We start from the raw sequence: 15,259 nt of genomic DNA, 5'->3' as shown, positions 1-15,259 counted from the left end.
CACGACAGGATTTCCTGCAAATCATGCAAATGAATTACCTTTTAGTAGAGGTGGCACCTCCAGGATCGATAAACATAAACATAACAACCGTTGGGTTTTTACCGGTGCTTTATTGTTGAAAGGCAGCAACCCGGCTACTGCTGATTTTAACACCACACAGGACGCTTGACCTTCAACTCGGAAATTGTTAGTTGGTGGCACGCGAGGTTCACTGCCTTGGAATGAAAAATCATTACCAGACAGTTTTGCTATACTATAAAGTTTCTGCTATAAAATATTTTGGGGAATACTGAGTCAGAAAAAGTTACAGATATGTGTCTACAACAGGTTAATTTCAATTCAATAACGCGAAGTGAGATTTATTAAATTAGTGGATTAGAAGGTCCGCAGCCGGTGTGGTGTAAGGGCCTTCACGTCGACTTTTCGAATGCATCTCTTGATTTTACCAATCAACTACTGCAGTTCGTTGCTTTCCAGTTTTTTTGTACACCGAAAAACTTAAAATCCCAAAGAAATCATCGACACTGAGGCAGATTCGTTGGGTTGCGTATTTTGGGGGCAAATGGATGGGGTCGAGTGGTTGTTCACCAGCAACGTTAGTGTTTTTGGCGTAATTTGATGATGATTTATCTGGCCAAAATACTTATCTTTCACCGGCATTTTGAGAAAATAGAATCAAAACTTTTACACATACATTCGTTCTTGTGCACATTTTTATTGATAACCAAAGCATTGGACTGAAACTATGATTTAGACAAGAAGAACGGAGCCATTTTTCGTCTAGAACATTGAACGATCTTCCACTACCTTCCTGGTAAATTATTGTTGAGGGTTGCAGGAACTTATACACAGTCTAAACCGGTAGACTTTCGCTTTTAAAATGGTATGTCGCGAACTTTTTGCCAAAATTGTTGTGCAATTCAATTAGAATTGTGCAATGCGCTTACTCAATGCTTTTTGTTTCGACATCATTTTGAATAGAACTGAAAATGCATAGGTAAGACAAAAATACTGGCCATAAAGAGGAAAGAGAGTTTACATATACACACTATCATTTCACTCTGAGCGCGTTTGTTTTGGAGTAAAGAGCCACAATTTTTTTTAATATTTTGGTGCCACCCGTTAGCTTGATTGAAAAGGTCCCGGTTTTTAAAGTAGAAAAAAATATTCCTCTGATAACAGTTATCCCTATTACACAGCGCAACAATTTTTTTGCCTTGGCTCCTATGTATGAATTTTTGATGGAGTTTGATGCGAAAATAAATTTCCCTGAGTTTGAACATATTTCAACTTAAGGGGCAACAATGGCGCCATTTTGAATTTTTGAGAAACCGGTATTTTTTGTGATTTTTTCGACGCCATTTGGTTTTGAGGCCAAATATCGAAATTCTAAGAGTTTGTCCACATATTAGATTCCTTTTACTCATCTTGTGAAAAAAAAAAACAGATCTTAAATCGGACAAAAACTGAGCTCAAAACGGTGATTCTACGAAACCGGTTTTGGCATAGTTTTAGTATATTTCACAAAGCAAAATAATATCGATTATTTCTGAGTATTAATGATTATTCGCTAATATCTTAAAGTGGTAGTCAAATTATATCTTATTTTGAGTAAAAAAGTCTCAGATATCAAATGGTAGGTGTCTGATCAACGTAAAATGTCAGCAAAATGTCGATTTTGCCCCAATTCCCCTACAATACTAAAATAGGTTTATCTGCTGACATTTTACGTAGATCAGACACCTACCATTCGATTTCTGAGACTTTTTTACTCAAAATAAGATATAATTTGACTACCACTTTAAGATATTAGCGAATATATATAAAAGTCAATTTTTGTTGCACTGTGTTATTCAGCACCGACACAGCAATTCCATTGATTTTTCAACGTTTTATAACATTTTGGTAGTACGGCCTCAAAGTAGCCTTTAATTCAGCAATTACTACTCAGTACTGAATCTTTTTTAGCAAGAATTCCATTTAAGATCCTGAGAGTAGGAAAACCCATTGAGGGTCATACCAGGAAATTAAGGCCGTTGGGGAGTAATGCAATTTCGCATATACGACACATTGCTTTGTTCAAACAGAACTTTTTGACGTAGAACTACGTATTACAGCATTATAGGGGTGCGAATTGAAAAACCGAAAACACCGAGAGCGTCACGAAAATTGTTCACTTTCAAATGCTTAAAACTCAGTCAGTTTTTAACGGATTTTCTTCATTTTTACAGCAATCGATTGGGAAAATTGTTATTCTGTGATTCTAGCTACTGTTCTACTTAAAAATGGAGAGCCCTGTTTTGAACACAAAATTAAAGCTAAAATTTAGCTAAAAGTAGGCTAAATATCATCCAACATAAGTATTTTTAGAACCGGGTGGTACTAAATACTTGGTAATCGGCACCATTTAGAATTTTAAGATGGTGACTTCTGGTTTATGGATGTATATTTTTTGTGTATTTTGATGCAAAACCTAATTTCCCCGAGTTTGACCATATTTCAACTTAAAGAGCACTAATGGCGCCATTTTGAATTATTGAGAAAACGGAAATTTTCGATGTTTTTTCGACGCCATTTTGTTTTAAAACCAAATATCGAAATTAAGTTTGTCCACATATTAGCATCTTCTTACCCACCTTTAAGAAAAACAGATCTTAAATCGGACAAAAACTAAGTTCAAAACGGAGATTCTACGAAAAGGTTTTGGCATGGTTTCAGTATATTTCACAAAGCAAATTAATATCGAGTATGTCTGAGCATTATTGGTAATGCGATAATATCTAAGAGTGGTAGTCAAATTATGTCTTATATTGAGTAAAAAAATCTCAGGAATCGATTGATGGGTGTCTGATTTACGTAAAATATCGGCAACATGTCAATTTTACCCCAATTCCCCTACAATACTGAAATAGGTTTATCTCGACGTTAGATTAGCTTATTTGAAATCTGTTTAATGTAATATCAAGAGTGTAAGCGATACACAAAGTTACAATAGCAATTTGTGTTTACATGATCTTCCACCTTTTGCGGGGAGCGGGTTGCATATTTGGCCAGACTGGTTAAAACATAAAAATCCCGCTACAGCTATGCGACAGAATCATCGCGTCTTCGATAAAGTCAAATGCGACTTTTTTACTCAATATAAGACACAATTTGACAACCACTTCCAGTTATTAGCGCATTACCTTACCATTAATGCTGACGTACTCGATATTATTCTGCTTTGTGAAATATACTAAAACCATGCCAAAACCGTTTTCGTAGAATCACCGTTTTGAGCTCAGTTTTAGTCCGATTTAAGATCTGTTTTTTTTTTTAAGATGGATAAAAAGATGCTTATATGTGGACAAACTCTTAGAATTTTGATATTTAGCTTTAAAACAAAATGGCGTCGAAAGAACATCGAAAATTTCCGATTTCTCAAAGATTCAAAATGGTGCCATTGTTGCCTCTTAAGTAGAAATATGTTCAAACTCGGGGAAATTAGGTTTTTCATCAAACTTCATCAAAAAATCATACATAGAAGCCAAGGCAAAAAAAATCGTTGCACTGTGTTATATACCACCTAATACGAGTATTTCCGCAAGCGAAATGATTTTTTTTTGTTACGAAATTAAAATTACGTAGTCCATTGATGTGAACTTTTGTAATTTCGTAACATTTGTGATAGCGATTTGCTACCCAGTGGCCGTAAACAAACGTTGGACGCTATTTGCATTCTAGGTTGACCTTGCGGCCGTGTCTTATACACAGTCTCTTCAACTTTTTCTTTAAAATATGAGACAGGTTTTTTAAGATTTCATCCTTCAATCGCTTCAACAGCGTAGTAGTCACTGCTGATTTTGTTTCCTTTCGCGAGGTAGACGATGGATATCATTCCGTACACATCCCAGAATACAGACGCCAGAACCTTTTCGATCAGCCATTGCGTTTTTCCCTCGCTTCGGAATCAGAGTGAAGTGATGAAGCCATATTTATGTCACTTATTGTTGCAAAAAATCGTTTACTGCCGTTGAATAACTTTTAATTTTGTTCCGAATTATAAACACATCGTTGACCTAGATCGATTGTAAACTGAAGCGGCACCCGAATTGGACAGAGCTTCCTCATGCCCAAGCCTTCATGCATTATATGTCTAACAGAATTTTTTTGAGTCCGTAACAAAGAAGCGTCAAAAAACTATACATGTGACGCTAATTTTCAGTAAGCGTAGTAGCTATTGAGCTATTGTTTCAGGTAGTTAGCTATACTGTTTAACTTCGATAGAAATTTTTTGTGGAATTACTTATAGCCAATTCGCTAAATTTGCAGAGAAACCATGCGAGAGTAGCTTTCAGAACGTATGTTTTACTCACTTTGGAGACACTTTGGAGCTTAGAGAATACCTTTTTTATGAAAACATTATTATTAGTATGAACTTCATGCTACGTTCCGCAATCGGAACTTACCCTTGTCCTTGTTATATACAGACTTCGCGGTCGAATATTAGTGTACAGAACAATTAGCAGGTCAACGCTACGATCCTACTGACACTTACAGTCTCTTCTAAGCCGGAATACGACCATACGATTACTGTACGACTAACTGGCTAAGCTATAAGCTATAAGCTGAATTTTTATACCACAAAATCTTTTTGTTCTGCTTCAACTTAATTCTGATTGTGATTGATTCGACAATTTGTAAACAAAATTGGAACTCGGTTTACCAGTTTTTATTATCAGAAGATGCCGAAGAATTTCAGTTTTGCCAATTGGGTTTGGTTATCTATAAACGGAGTTCTATTTTTTATATATCAGCTAAAAGAGTGTAATTTTCTGAATTTTAAAACTAAATGAAGAATGGAAAATCGCATTGAATCTGTTAAATGACAGTACCTATCTTCATGGGCCAACTCACGTTTTGCTCAGAAAACGCACCTCTTTCAAATGATACTGGTATAGCTAAACAAGCAAATTCACCAAAGATTTCGCGATCTCTATTATGATTGCTCCCAGTATGATCATTTCAAATGTGTCTCATAATCAGGGTTGATATTTGTTGACACTCTTGAGTGAAAGTGAAAAAAAGCATCCATAAACGTTATTTTTTTACAATCCTTTCAGAGTTCTCCCTTCCCCTTTTTGCATAGAAGTGAACTGTCAAAACACCTCATTATATTTCATGCGATGGAAGCAAGAAAACAAATTCAGTTTATCAGTTAACGAAGATTGTCAAGGCATCGGTCAGTGCCAGTGAAAAAATGTTTCGGTGAGGTTCATTTTGGTTGAGTGGACTGTTTGTTTTTCTTTTTCGCTTTGAAGTGAAGATCATTTGGTTGGATTTGTCGTCAAATTTTATTCCGTAACCGTGAACGATGCGCGCGACCTATTTCATCTGAGTATAACAGCACGTTACTAGGACGAAAATCTAGTGTATCTGAAAGAGTGCTGCGATCATTGGAAGTGAAAATTGAAAATGATTGGCTATAATTTTCGAAGAATTTTGCTGAGGAAAATGACCTTTATCGGCACTGCTCATAATAACCTTGTGTTCAGATACTTTGCCCGCGTTACATTTTCGGCGTATCATCGTTGTAAAAGGTTAATTTGTGAATAGATAGATATGCACAAAACCCATTTTTTGTGTGATACGTATAATTGTATGATTTATTATTATCGATTATTGTATGATGTAGAAAAAATCAATTACCTATACAATTTCTAGTATACCGACACTACGATTATGATAGAATTTCAAATATATTGTGTCCCGGATTTGTTTTTTAAAACTAATACGGGACACGTCGGGATGCGGTATATTTTTCCAAATCTGTATCACATTTCCAATTCGCTTATTTTTCGCTTTCCCTTCTGCACATACTGTCTGCTTAATGAACTTGTGTTTTTTTTTTTTTTTTTTTTTTTTTTTTTTAAGGGGGGATTTGTTAGTAGCTTAAGTATTTATGATAAATATTAGTAAATAATGAGTATGTGTGTCCAATCACAAATGGTGACTTCTCAACACTGTTAGAAATTTGTAATTTTAATTGTTAGGATTTGTTTGCTTTCGCAATTAGGACTTATCATTCGTAGGGATTTAAACCTACTTGTCAGAAAAGGGGAAGTAAACTTACAACTAACTTAATTGCTAACTTATTGGCTATAAAGAGAGCTTATCGTAGCAATTGAGGATTGCAACGATTTTTGTCGAAAATTGTTAATAATTTTATTTGACATAGCTTCTAATGGTTCAACACCAGTAAGTCTATGTAATTCGAGTGTACCAAACCAAGGAGGACGCTTCAAAATCATTTTCAGAATTTTATTCTGAATCCTTTGGAGCGTTTTCTTCCTTGTTGAACAGCAACTTGACCAGATCGGTACAGCATAAAGCATTGCTGGTCTAAAAATTTGTTTGTAAATCAAAAGTTTGTTCTTTAAACAAAGTTTAGAATTCCTGTTAATGAGAGGATATAAACATCTCGTATATTTGATGCACTTGGCTTGTATACTCTCAATGTGCTCTTTGAAAATAAGTTTTTTATCATAAATTAGTCCCAAGTACTTAACCTTGTCGGACCAACTTAAAATAACCCCATTCATCTTGACAACGTGATTATTGTTTGGCTTGAGGAAAGAAGCCCTAGGCTTATGCGGAAAAATTATCATTTGAGTTTTAGAAGCATTGGGAGAAATTTTCCACTTTTGCAAGTAGGAAGAAAAAATATCTAAGCTTTTCTGCAATCGACTGCATATGACACGAAGACTTTTTCCTTTTACGGAAATGCTTGTGTCATCGCAGAACAATGACTTTGTGCATCCTGGAGGCAAATCAGGAAGATCTGAAGTGAATATGTTGTACAGGACTGGACCCAAGACTGAACCTTGAGGCACACCTGCTCTGACAGGAAATCTATCAGATTTTGAATTCTGAGACAACCTGCAGAGTTCGATCAGTAAGATAATTTTTTAAAATTTTGATTAGGAAAATTGGAAAATTAAAAGTTTGCAATTTCGCAATCAAACCTTTATGCCAAACACTGTCGAATGCTTTTTCTATGTCTAAAAGAGCAGCTCCAGTGGAATAACCTTCAGATTTGTTAGCTCGTATCATATTAGTAACTCTGAGCAATTGATGAGTTGTGGAATGCCCATGGCGAAATCCAAACTGTTCATTTGCAAAAATTGAATTTTCGTTGATGTGTGACATCATTCTGTTAAAAATAACTCTCTCAAACAGTTTACTTATTGAAGAAAGCAAACTGATTGGTCGATAACTTGAAACTTCAGCTGGGTTCTTATCCGGTTTTAAAATGGGAGTAATTTTTGCATTTTTCCATAATTTGGGAAAATATGCAATTTTGAAGCAACAATTGAAAATTTTCACTAAAAAATCCATTGTGCTCTCAGGGAGATGTTTGATTAGTATATTAAAGATTCCATCGTCACCAGGTGCTTTCATATTTTTGAAATTTTTAATAATTGATTTAATCTCATTCAAGTTAGTTTCAATTATTTCTGCAGGTAAAAAATTCTGGGAAGAAATTAAATCAAATTGACGTGTGACTTCATTTTCAATTGGACTCACAAAATTCAAATTTGAGTTGTGAACACTCTCGAACTGCTGAGCAAGTCTTTGAGCCTTTTGTTCATTGGATACAAGAAAACGTTCACCATCTTTTAAAACTGGAATAGGCTTTGAAGGTTTCTTAAGAATCTTCGACAGCTTCCAAAATGGTTTTGAATATGGTTTCAATTTTTCAACTTTAGTCTCAAAATTTTGATTTCTCAGAAGAGTAAATCTATGCTTAATCTCTTTCTGTAAATCTTTATAAATAGTTTTAAAAACAGGGTCACGAGAACGTTGATATTGACGTCTGCGGACATTTTTTAAACGAATTAGAAGTTGAAGATTTTCGTCAATTATTGATGAATCAAATTTCACTTGAGCCTTTGGAACAGAATAATTCCTGGCATCAACAATTGCACATTTTAATGCTTCCAAAGCGGAATCAATATTCACTTCGTTTTGCAAATCAAGCTCATTATTGAAATTTCTCTCAATATAATTTTTGTATCTTTCCCAATTAGCTTTGTTATAATTAAAAACTGAGCTCATAGGGTTTAAAACTGATTCATGTGATAAAGAAAAAGTTATTGGAAGATGGTCAGAATCAAAGTCAGCATGTGTGATCAAATCACTACATACATGACTTTGATCTGTCAGCAACAAATCAATTGTTGAAGGGTTTCTTACAGAAGAAAAGCATGTAGGACTATTCGGAGACAAAATAGAATAGTATCCTGAAGAACAATCATTGAATAAAATTTTGCCATTGGAATTACTTTGAGAATTATTCCATGAACGATGTTTAGCGTTAAAATCGCCGATTATGAAAAATTTCGAACGATTTCTGGTGAGTTTTTGTAAATCACCTTTAAAATAATTTTTGAGCTCGCGTGTGCATTGAAATGGTAAATATGCTGCGGCAATAAATAAAATCCCAAGTTCAGTTTGAACTTCAATTCCCAAAGTTTCAATAACTTTCGTCTCAAGATGGGGAAGAGCACGATGTTTGATTCGGCGATGAATAACAATTGCAACTCCACCGCCGGAACCCTGAATCCTATCATATCTATGAACCACGTAATTGGGATCATATTTTAATTTTATGTTAGGTTTCAAAAATGTTTCAGTAATAATTGCAATTTGCACATTATTTACTGTTAAAAAATTAAAAAGCTCATTCTCATTGGCCTTCAATGAGCGAGCATTCCAATTTAATATTTTAATTGTTTTATTTAAAATCATTGCTAAATTTTAAATTAGAAACAATTTTAGTAGTAAAATTTGTGCCTATTTGAATGGCTTCAAACATTGATTTTGCCTGCAACATGGCGTTCATAAGATCAAACATTGCCTGTTGCAAAAAAGAAAGTTTACCTGCCGTAATAGGCCCCAGGCAGTTGACATTAGAAAAAATATTTTCGGCAGCAATATTAGCTGGAGTAATAGGTGTACAATTATTTTCTAGCGTGTTTTGCTTACCCATATTAACGGTCATTTTCGAACTACCAACACTAGGCGGTATAATGTTCGAACTACCTGTAACCTGTGCATAAGTTAAACGGGTATGCAAAGGAGTAGGTAAACTATGCGTCACTGGTACGCTTGGAGAATTTTGTTTTGAAGTTGGTTTTAATTGAGAAATTGAATTTTGTTTACCTTGCCTTGCCTTAACAATTGCTAAACGGACTGGGCATTGATAAAAATTTGACATATGGTTGCCGTTACAATTCGCACAGCGAAAATTTTTACTCTCTTTCACAGGACATGTGTCCTTTTTGTGAGAAGAGTCTCCACAATTAAGACATTTTTGGTCCATGTTACAGAATTTGGAACCATGGCCATAACGTTGGCAAGTACGGCATTGGGTGATATGCTTTTCACCTCCGCCATACTTCCTATAAGTTTCCCACTTTACACGCACATTATACAAAGCATGTGCTTTTTCAAAAAATTTTAAGTTGTTAACCTCATTGCGGTTAAAATGAATTAAATAATTAACAAGGGAAATTCCAGTTCTCTGACTGTTTTCGCCTCGTGATTTTTGTTTCATTAGAATTACTTGGGTAGGGGCTATGCCAAGTAATTCTGTTAAAGTAAGTTTGATCTCATCAACGGTTTGATCGTTGGTGAGACCTTTCAAGACAACCTTGAACGGCTTGGCGTTCTTGGTGTCATATGTAAAAAATTTGTACATCTTGTCAGTTAAATACTGAACAAGACGATCACGACCCTTTACTGAGTCGGCTAATAAGCGGCATTCACCTCTACGGCCAATTTGATAGGTAACTTTAACGTCAGAAACAAACGTTGAAAGTTCCTTTTTGAATATATTAAATTCAGAAGAAATAGTTACCACAATAGGTGGAACTTTCTCCTTTTTTAAAGATTTTATATTTTGTATAGTTTCATTATTGGTAACTTCCATTTCACCAGCTTCTTGCTCAGGCAAAATATCAAAAGGATTGTCACTACAGACACTCGATGTGTCAGAAAGAGATGCCTCTCTTTTCCTCCCCGCAGCGATGCGAGGTTTCTTTTTCCGTCCAGCCATTTCAGGTGATACGAAAAAAGTTAAAACAAATGTTAAATTCAAAAGTAGGTAGTCTTGAGAAAGACTGATGGGAAATAACTTTCAGGTAGTCTTTAAAAGACACACTGACAAAACACAAACTTTGAAGCTATAGGCAGTCAAAGACCAGTCCACAAGCAACCGAAAAAACGTCTGATCTGTAGGACAGTTCAAGACGCACTGTTAATGAACTTGTGTGTTAACGGGTAAAAGCCGTTGTTAAAAATAAAAGTTTAGTTCGAAAAATTTCCTGACATTCCTTGATTTCCAGGTTTTCGCTACCCTGTAAATATATAGCAAAATTCTTCAATTTTCAAATTAACAGAGAAGTTCGATCATAAACAACTTTTTTAAAACAATGAAAATGCCAACAACAGCCAATTTCGAAGTTTTCCTGATTTTAACGGTGTCTAAAAAAAGAAATTTCGGATAGTTTCAAATTTGCTCAATTTTCCAAGCGTTTGACGGACTAAATTAAAATGCTGTAACAGTGTTAAGGTTCACTGAAATATGATTCAATACTGAAACGACTAAATTTACCCTGTCAAACCCAGGGAAAGTTAAATATTTAAAAAATTCATATATGATGATGGCTATTCACAGTTACGTCATTAATCCTACTGATAATGCTTGTAAATTGACAATTAGAAAAAAGAGTGCAAATTATGTCCAATCCGTTTCTGCGATGTCAATGTTTCAGACACTTCACACACGATGATTCGAATGGCATTGCACGTTTTACTGTTTCGGGTTCATTTCTCTTCTTCCGTTTTTATATTAATAGAGAGGAAAAAATGTACGAACAAGTGTATTGACGATTCGCGCTCTGCGTCCTCGTCTGAAGGGCCAAAAACTGGTTTGGATGGTTGAATTGTTACAGTGCGAGGTTTTGATAAATGATAGTACATTTTGCCAGTGGTGATTATATCACATCTATTTCGGTGCATTGAGATGTTCGAAGAGGGAAACACTGATAGAGGGAATTCATTAGGAAAACAGATTATTGACAAGTTCATTTTTGATTAATAGTTAAGTCTCGCAATACCGACACCTTATCGTGCCAAAGTACTCTTGGATGTTTGTTCAATATAGAAAATAACCTTTTTAAAACAATACCTGTAGGTGAGAATTTATATTGGGTGTAACTAAATGAAGAAAGTTTTGAATCTTGTTCCAACGTAGTTAATAGATACTTAGTAGTAATCAACATAACTAAACCAACCGAACAGTCTACCATTTTACAGTTAAAAAATAGCACTATTCAATTATCACGTATGAAACGATCAGAACCGTAAACAAGCAACAAAGTCACGAAATACAATTAATTGCTTGAGTGTCACGAAAATAATTTCATTGACCCCTAAGACCAATCTCCAAACGGATTGCGCTATTAGGTTATCGAACATGATCATACAAAAGCAAAGCAGCGCAACATTTATTTTGTTTCCTGATGTCGTGCAACATTCAGCACAAATCTCACAAACAGATGGCGGTGCAATGCACTTTTAAAGTTAACGAGAGATGTTGACACAGCTCGAATTAAAGGGCAGTTTTATTCAAAAACTGGTAGAGTGTAGAGATCCTATTGAGTGACTCATACGCTTATATGCATGGGAAAATAATATGGGAAATAATTTAGAAAAGAATATTAAATATTTAAGCTTTATTAGCATTATGACACATGAAAATAATCAATTATTAATCAAATATAATGCCAAGAGCTGTATAATTGTGTTTATTATTTACACAACCGAGGTACATACGCACACTTCAGTTTGTGAATTATATTAGCAACGGCCAGTTTAATTCAAGATCAACCTTGCCCTGCACACTACTTCTGCGTTTTTGCGAATGTGGCAGGCACAAAACGATCACTTCGGCGCTGGTCGCTCGTTTGTGACAACATTTAGCGTCCGTTTGAACCGCACATGTATAAATATTGCTAATGGTGATAATAGCGATGATTAGTGGGTGGACGTTTGTTCGTACTCACACACTTAATCATTTTGAGGGCCGTCAAGGTTCGGAAATATAGTGCATATCCACGGTAGAAAGGTTCCGTGTTTGTTTTGATATAAGAAGTGATCATTAAAAAAATCATGTTCTAGAGCAGGTTGATGTGACCATATGGTTGATGTTACTCGTCTCTTCGAAGTAATTAATGCAACTCTAATACAAGTCGAAGGAAAAAAACACTCCCCCAGGTCTACCACCGACGAATCTGAATGTCGCGAAAAATAGCGCGATCGCGAATGGTTTGTTTATTTTTTATTTACTGCTTTTCGCTGCGGACTAGTGACTTGTCCGTTCTTTATGTACCGTGGAATACACTTCGTAACAGATGTTGAAGTGATCGGGAAGTGAGTCAACATTTAATGACGATTTATTGGAAGCGCACGTTTATCGGAATCGTTTTCTTGGCTGAATCGTCCACCTCGTATCATGACTAGATAACTTTTTCTGCCCTAGTTTTACTGTCAAAAAAAAACTAGATTAAAATGATTCGTTACGGAACCCAAGATTTTTTACATTCCAAAACCAAGTTTTATGTGAACTCTTCTAGTCCCTCCACTGCAGTAAATAAACAAATTAGGTTAACAGGATTCGCCATGAGCTCGAAGATTTTTCAAAATACAAGTGCAAGAAATCTAATAACCAATAACTAATAATAACCAACTCTAATAACCAATAACTACACATACTTCGAAGCCACCTATTAGTGTACAGGACAATTACCAGGTTAGTGCTACGATCTTTTCAATACTCACAGTTTCTCCTGAGCCGGGATTCGAACATACAACAACTGGTTTGTTAAGCCAATAACGTACCTCGAAACCCGCTGGAAACAATTGATTTCAAACAACACCATATCTATTGTCTTCGAAAGAAACAGTTAATAAGTACAAAAAAATAATAATACGTCATCCAATTGGGTTACGCAGTATTTCAAGTTCTACTAAATGTCGATAAAACCTACAACGGTGGCAAGGTTCCTAAAGTTATAGGTTCATGTTCACACGGTAAGCGTCGGAAGTAGATGAAATGTATAACTGGTCAGTCACGACGTTAAACGTTATCCTCAAGTCACGTGGATAATTTAGTATTACGATACCGTACGCACGTACAGGTGAAACGTGATATCTTCCATGTGGGTGTACTACGTTATAGCGTAACATTAGAGCCCGACAGAACTTTGCTGATGATTCGATATATGTTTATCAATAAGGATAAATTCTGGCCTCCACTGCAGTAGGTTCAATAACATTATGGTATTGTTGTAGGTTTTAAACCATATGATTTATAGGCACAAATTTTATTTGAGCTCTCAAATTATAATTACGAGTGTTCTTACTCCCGCGCCGTGTAATAAGCAGTTTACTTATCCCTTTCCTATCATTGCAACCGCTACCTAGTTTAAGAGGAAACTTCCGAAATAATTCTCTTAATGAACGGTTCTCAAGTGGTACTTTCACCAACCGAAGATAAAACAAACCGAAATCTGCAGTCTGGGTCGCAACCGAGTTCGACATATTTTTGGAGCATTCGTCTCCTTTGCTGAAAACCGTCGCACTGAGTTTCTTTGGTTATCTTAGAGTTTCCGTAGCAAAAACAAAAACATTCACTCCTAAGCCATACAACACAGTTTGGTAGATTAATTGAAAACCAACAAACAATTGAAGCTGTTCAAAGAAGCTCGATTGAACGGTGTTCTATGGGCTATTGAAACGGAAGAATATTGCGACCATCAGATCTAGAATCAAATTTGAAGGTTCGCGCTCAGGTCTGCAGCGTTCTATCCGGAGCAGAAGTCCAGATCCAACGAAATATTATTTTTATCCACGTCGGCAAAGAGTATGGAAAGCGATCGACACAATTTCGGTTATTTTTAGTGAGACTAACCATCCAACCCGATGGTATCCGATTTGGTGTTCTACAATGAGTTTTGAAATGGTTGACTTTTTACAGAAAAGCAGCGGTCACGAGCAGCGTTGCGCATCTGTTTGGATGCACAAGAATTGGTGTCTGAAATAGAACGGTGACGCTTGAGACCGGTCTGTCGGTCACAATTGATGATATGTCGTCAAATGATCTGTTGGTGTTAGGAAATAGAGCGCAGTGTGAACGGTTGTTTGTAGGCACTCTTATGTTATATCCACTAACAGATCAGAGAGGAAGATTTGCGGTTGGACATCATTCGACCGTTTCATGCATGTACAGTATAAGAAAAAAAATCAGATTAACTTACAGCTCCTCGCGCTGCCGTTGTGACAACACCATTTTCATGTTTTTGATGGCGGTAGTAATAGTGATGCTTTATGTTGGGATCCAATTTCTGGTATATATCGTCACTTGTTCTGACTTGATTGGCTAGACAAATCCAGCACACACCGTCGTCGGTAGCCAATTCCGACAAATGCAGCAAAAATATAACTTCACCTTTCACTTTCACTTAACCAATAGGCCTGAAAAATTACTGCTCAATACGGCCAAAAAATGATCCTCCACTGCCGCTGTGTCACTCACTGACTTTTTCAGGTTAACACTTCTTAGTGCCAAAATTTCACACACACAATGGTTGGCAATAAAACAAACAGATAAAGATTCACTCCAATATTGATCTTTCACTACTGAATGCTTCGCTCAGAAATATACGACCGTATAAACGATACCTTCGAGATCACTAAAAACAACAGACAGAAAGAGGGGTTCACTGCCTAAAATTAAAATTTATTGATGTGCTCCACAATAGAATCATCTGGAAAGAGAAAAGGGGGAAAACACATTAGACATGTTGTATCAACTGTTAATGGGAGAAACATTAGCATTTCAATAAATCAGTATGTATATATGTACATGTATATAAATCAGCAGAACAGGCTCAGGTGACACGTTTTCCGTTTGCGGTATAAACCGATAGCACGATAGTAATCATTTTTAGTGTTATTATAAGTATTATTAAATGCAATATGTTGACCCCCCCACGCCCTGCCCCCTATCAATTCAAACCTTATTGTATACTTACGTCAAATTGCAAAGTTATGTGCACACAATAAGGGGTAAAACAGTGCCCAAGCGCTTCAATATTATTGAGGCTACATTAGCAAAGCTACATTAGCATCGCAAGCTTGGAACGGTTGTTTA

The 15,259-nt window shown here is 35.8% G+C and overlaps 1 protein-coding gene across 3 annotated transcripts in view; it reads right to left on the bottom strand.

Annotated features, from left to right (window-relative positions):
• The window catches only part of LOC129721102 (lissencephaly-1 homolog), a 121,446-nt gene that overhangs the window by 35,409 nt on the left and 70,778 nt on the right, over positions 1 to 15,259 (bottom strand). For all 3 annotated transcript variants that reach the window (XM_055673248.1, XM_055673246.1, XM_055673245.1), the window contains one exon: positions 14,364 to 14,873. In XM_055673248.1, the coding sequence (XP_055529223.1) occupies positions 14,364 to 14,401 (38 nt within the window). In that variant the 5' untranslated portion in view covers positions 14,402 to 14,873. The remainder of the gene's footprint in view (positions 1 to 14,363; positions 14,874 to 15,259) is intronic.

The sequence above is a fragment of the Wyeomyia smithii genome, chromosome 2 (assembly GCF_029784165.1).
Source record: "Wyeomyia smithii strain HCP4-BCI-WySm-NY-G18 chromosome 2, ASM2978416v1, whole genome shotgun sequence".
Lineage (NCBI taxonomy): Eukaryota > Metazoa > Arthropoda > Insecta > Diptera > Culicidae > Wyeomyia > Wyeomyia smithii.
This window is presented reverse-complemented; position numbering and strand designations above follow the sequence as displayed.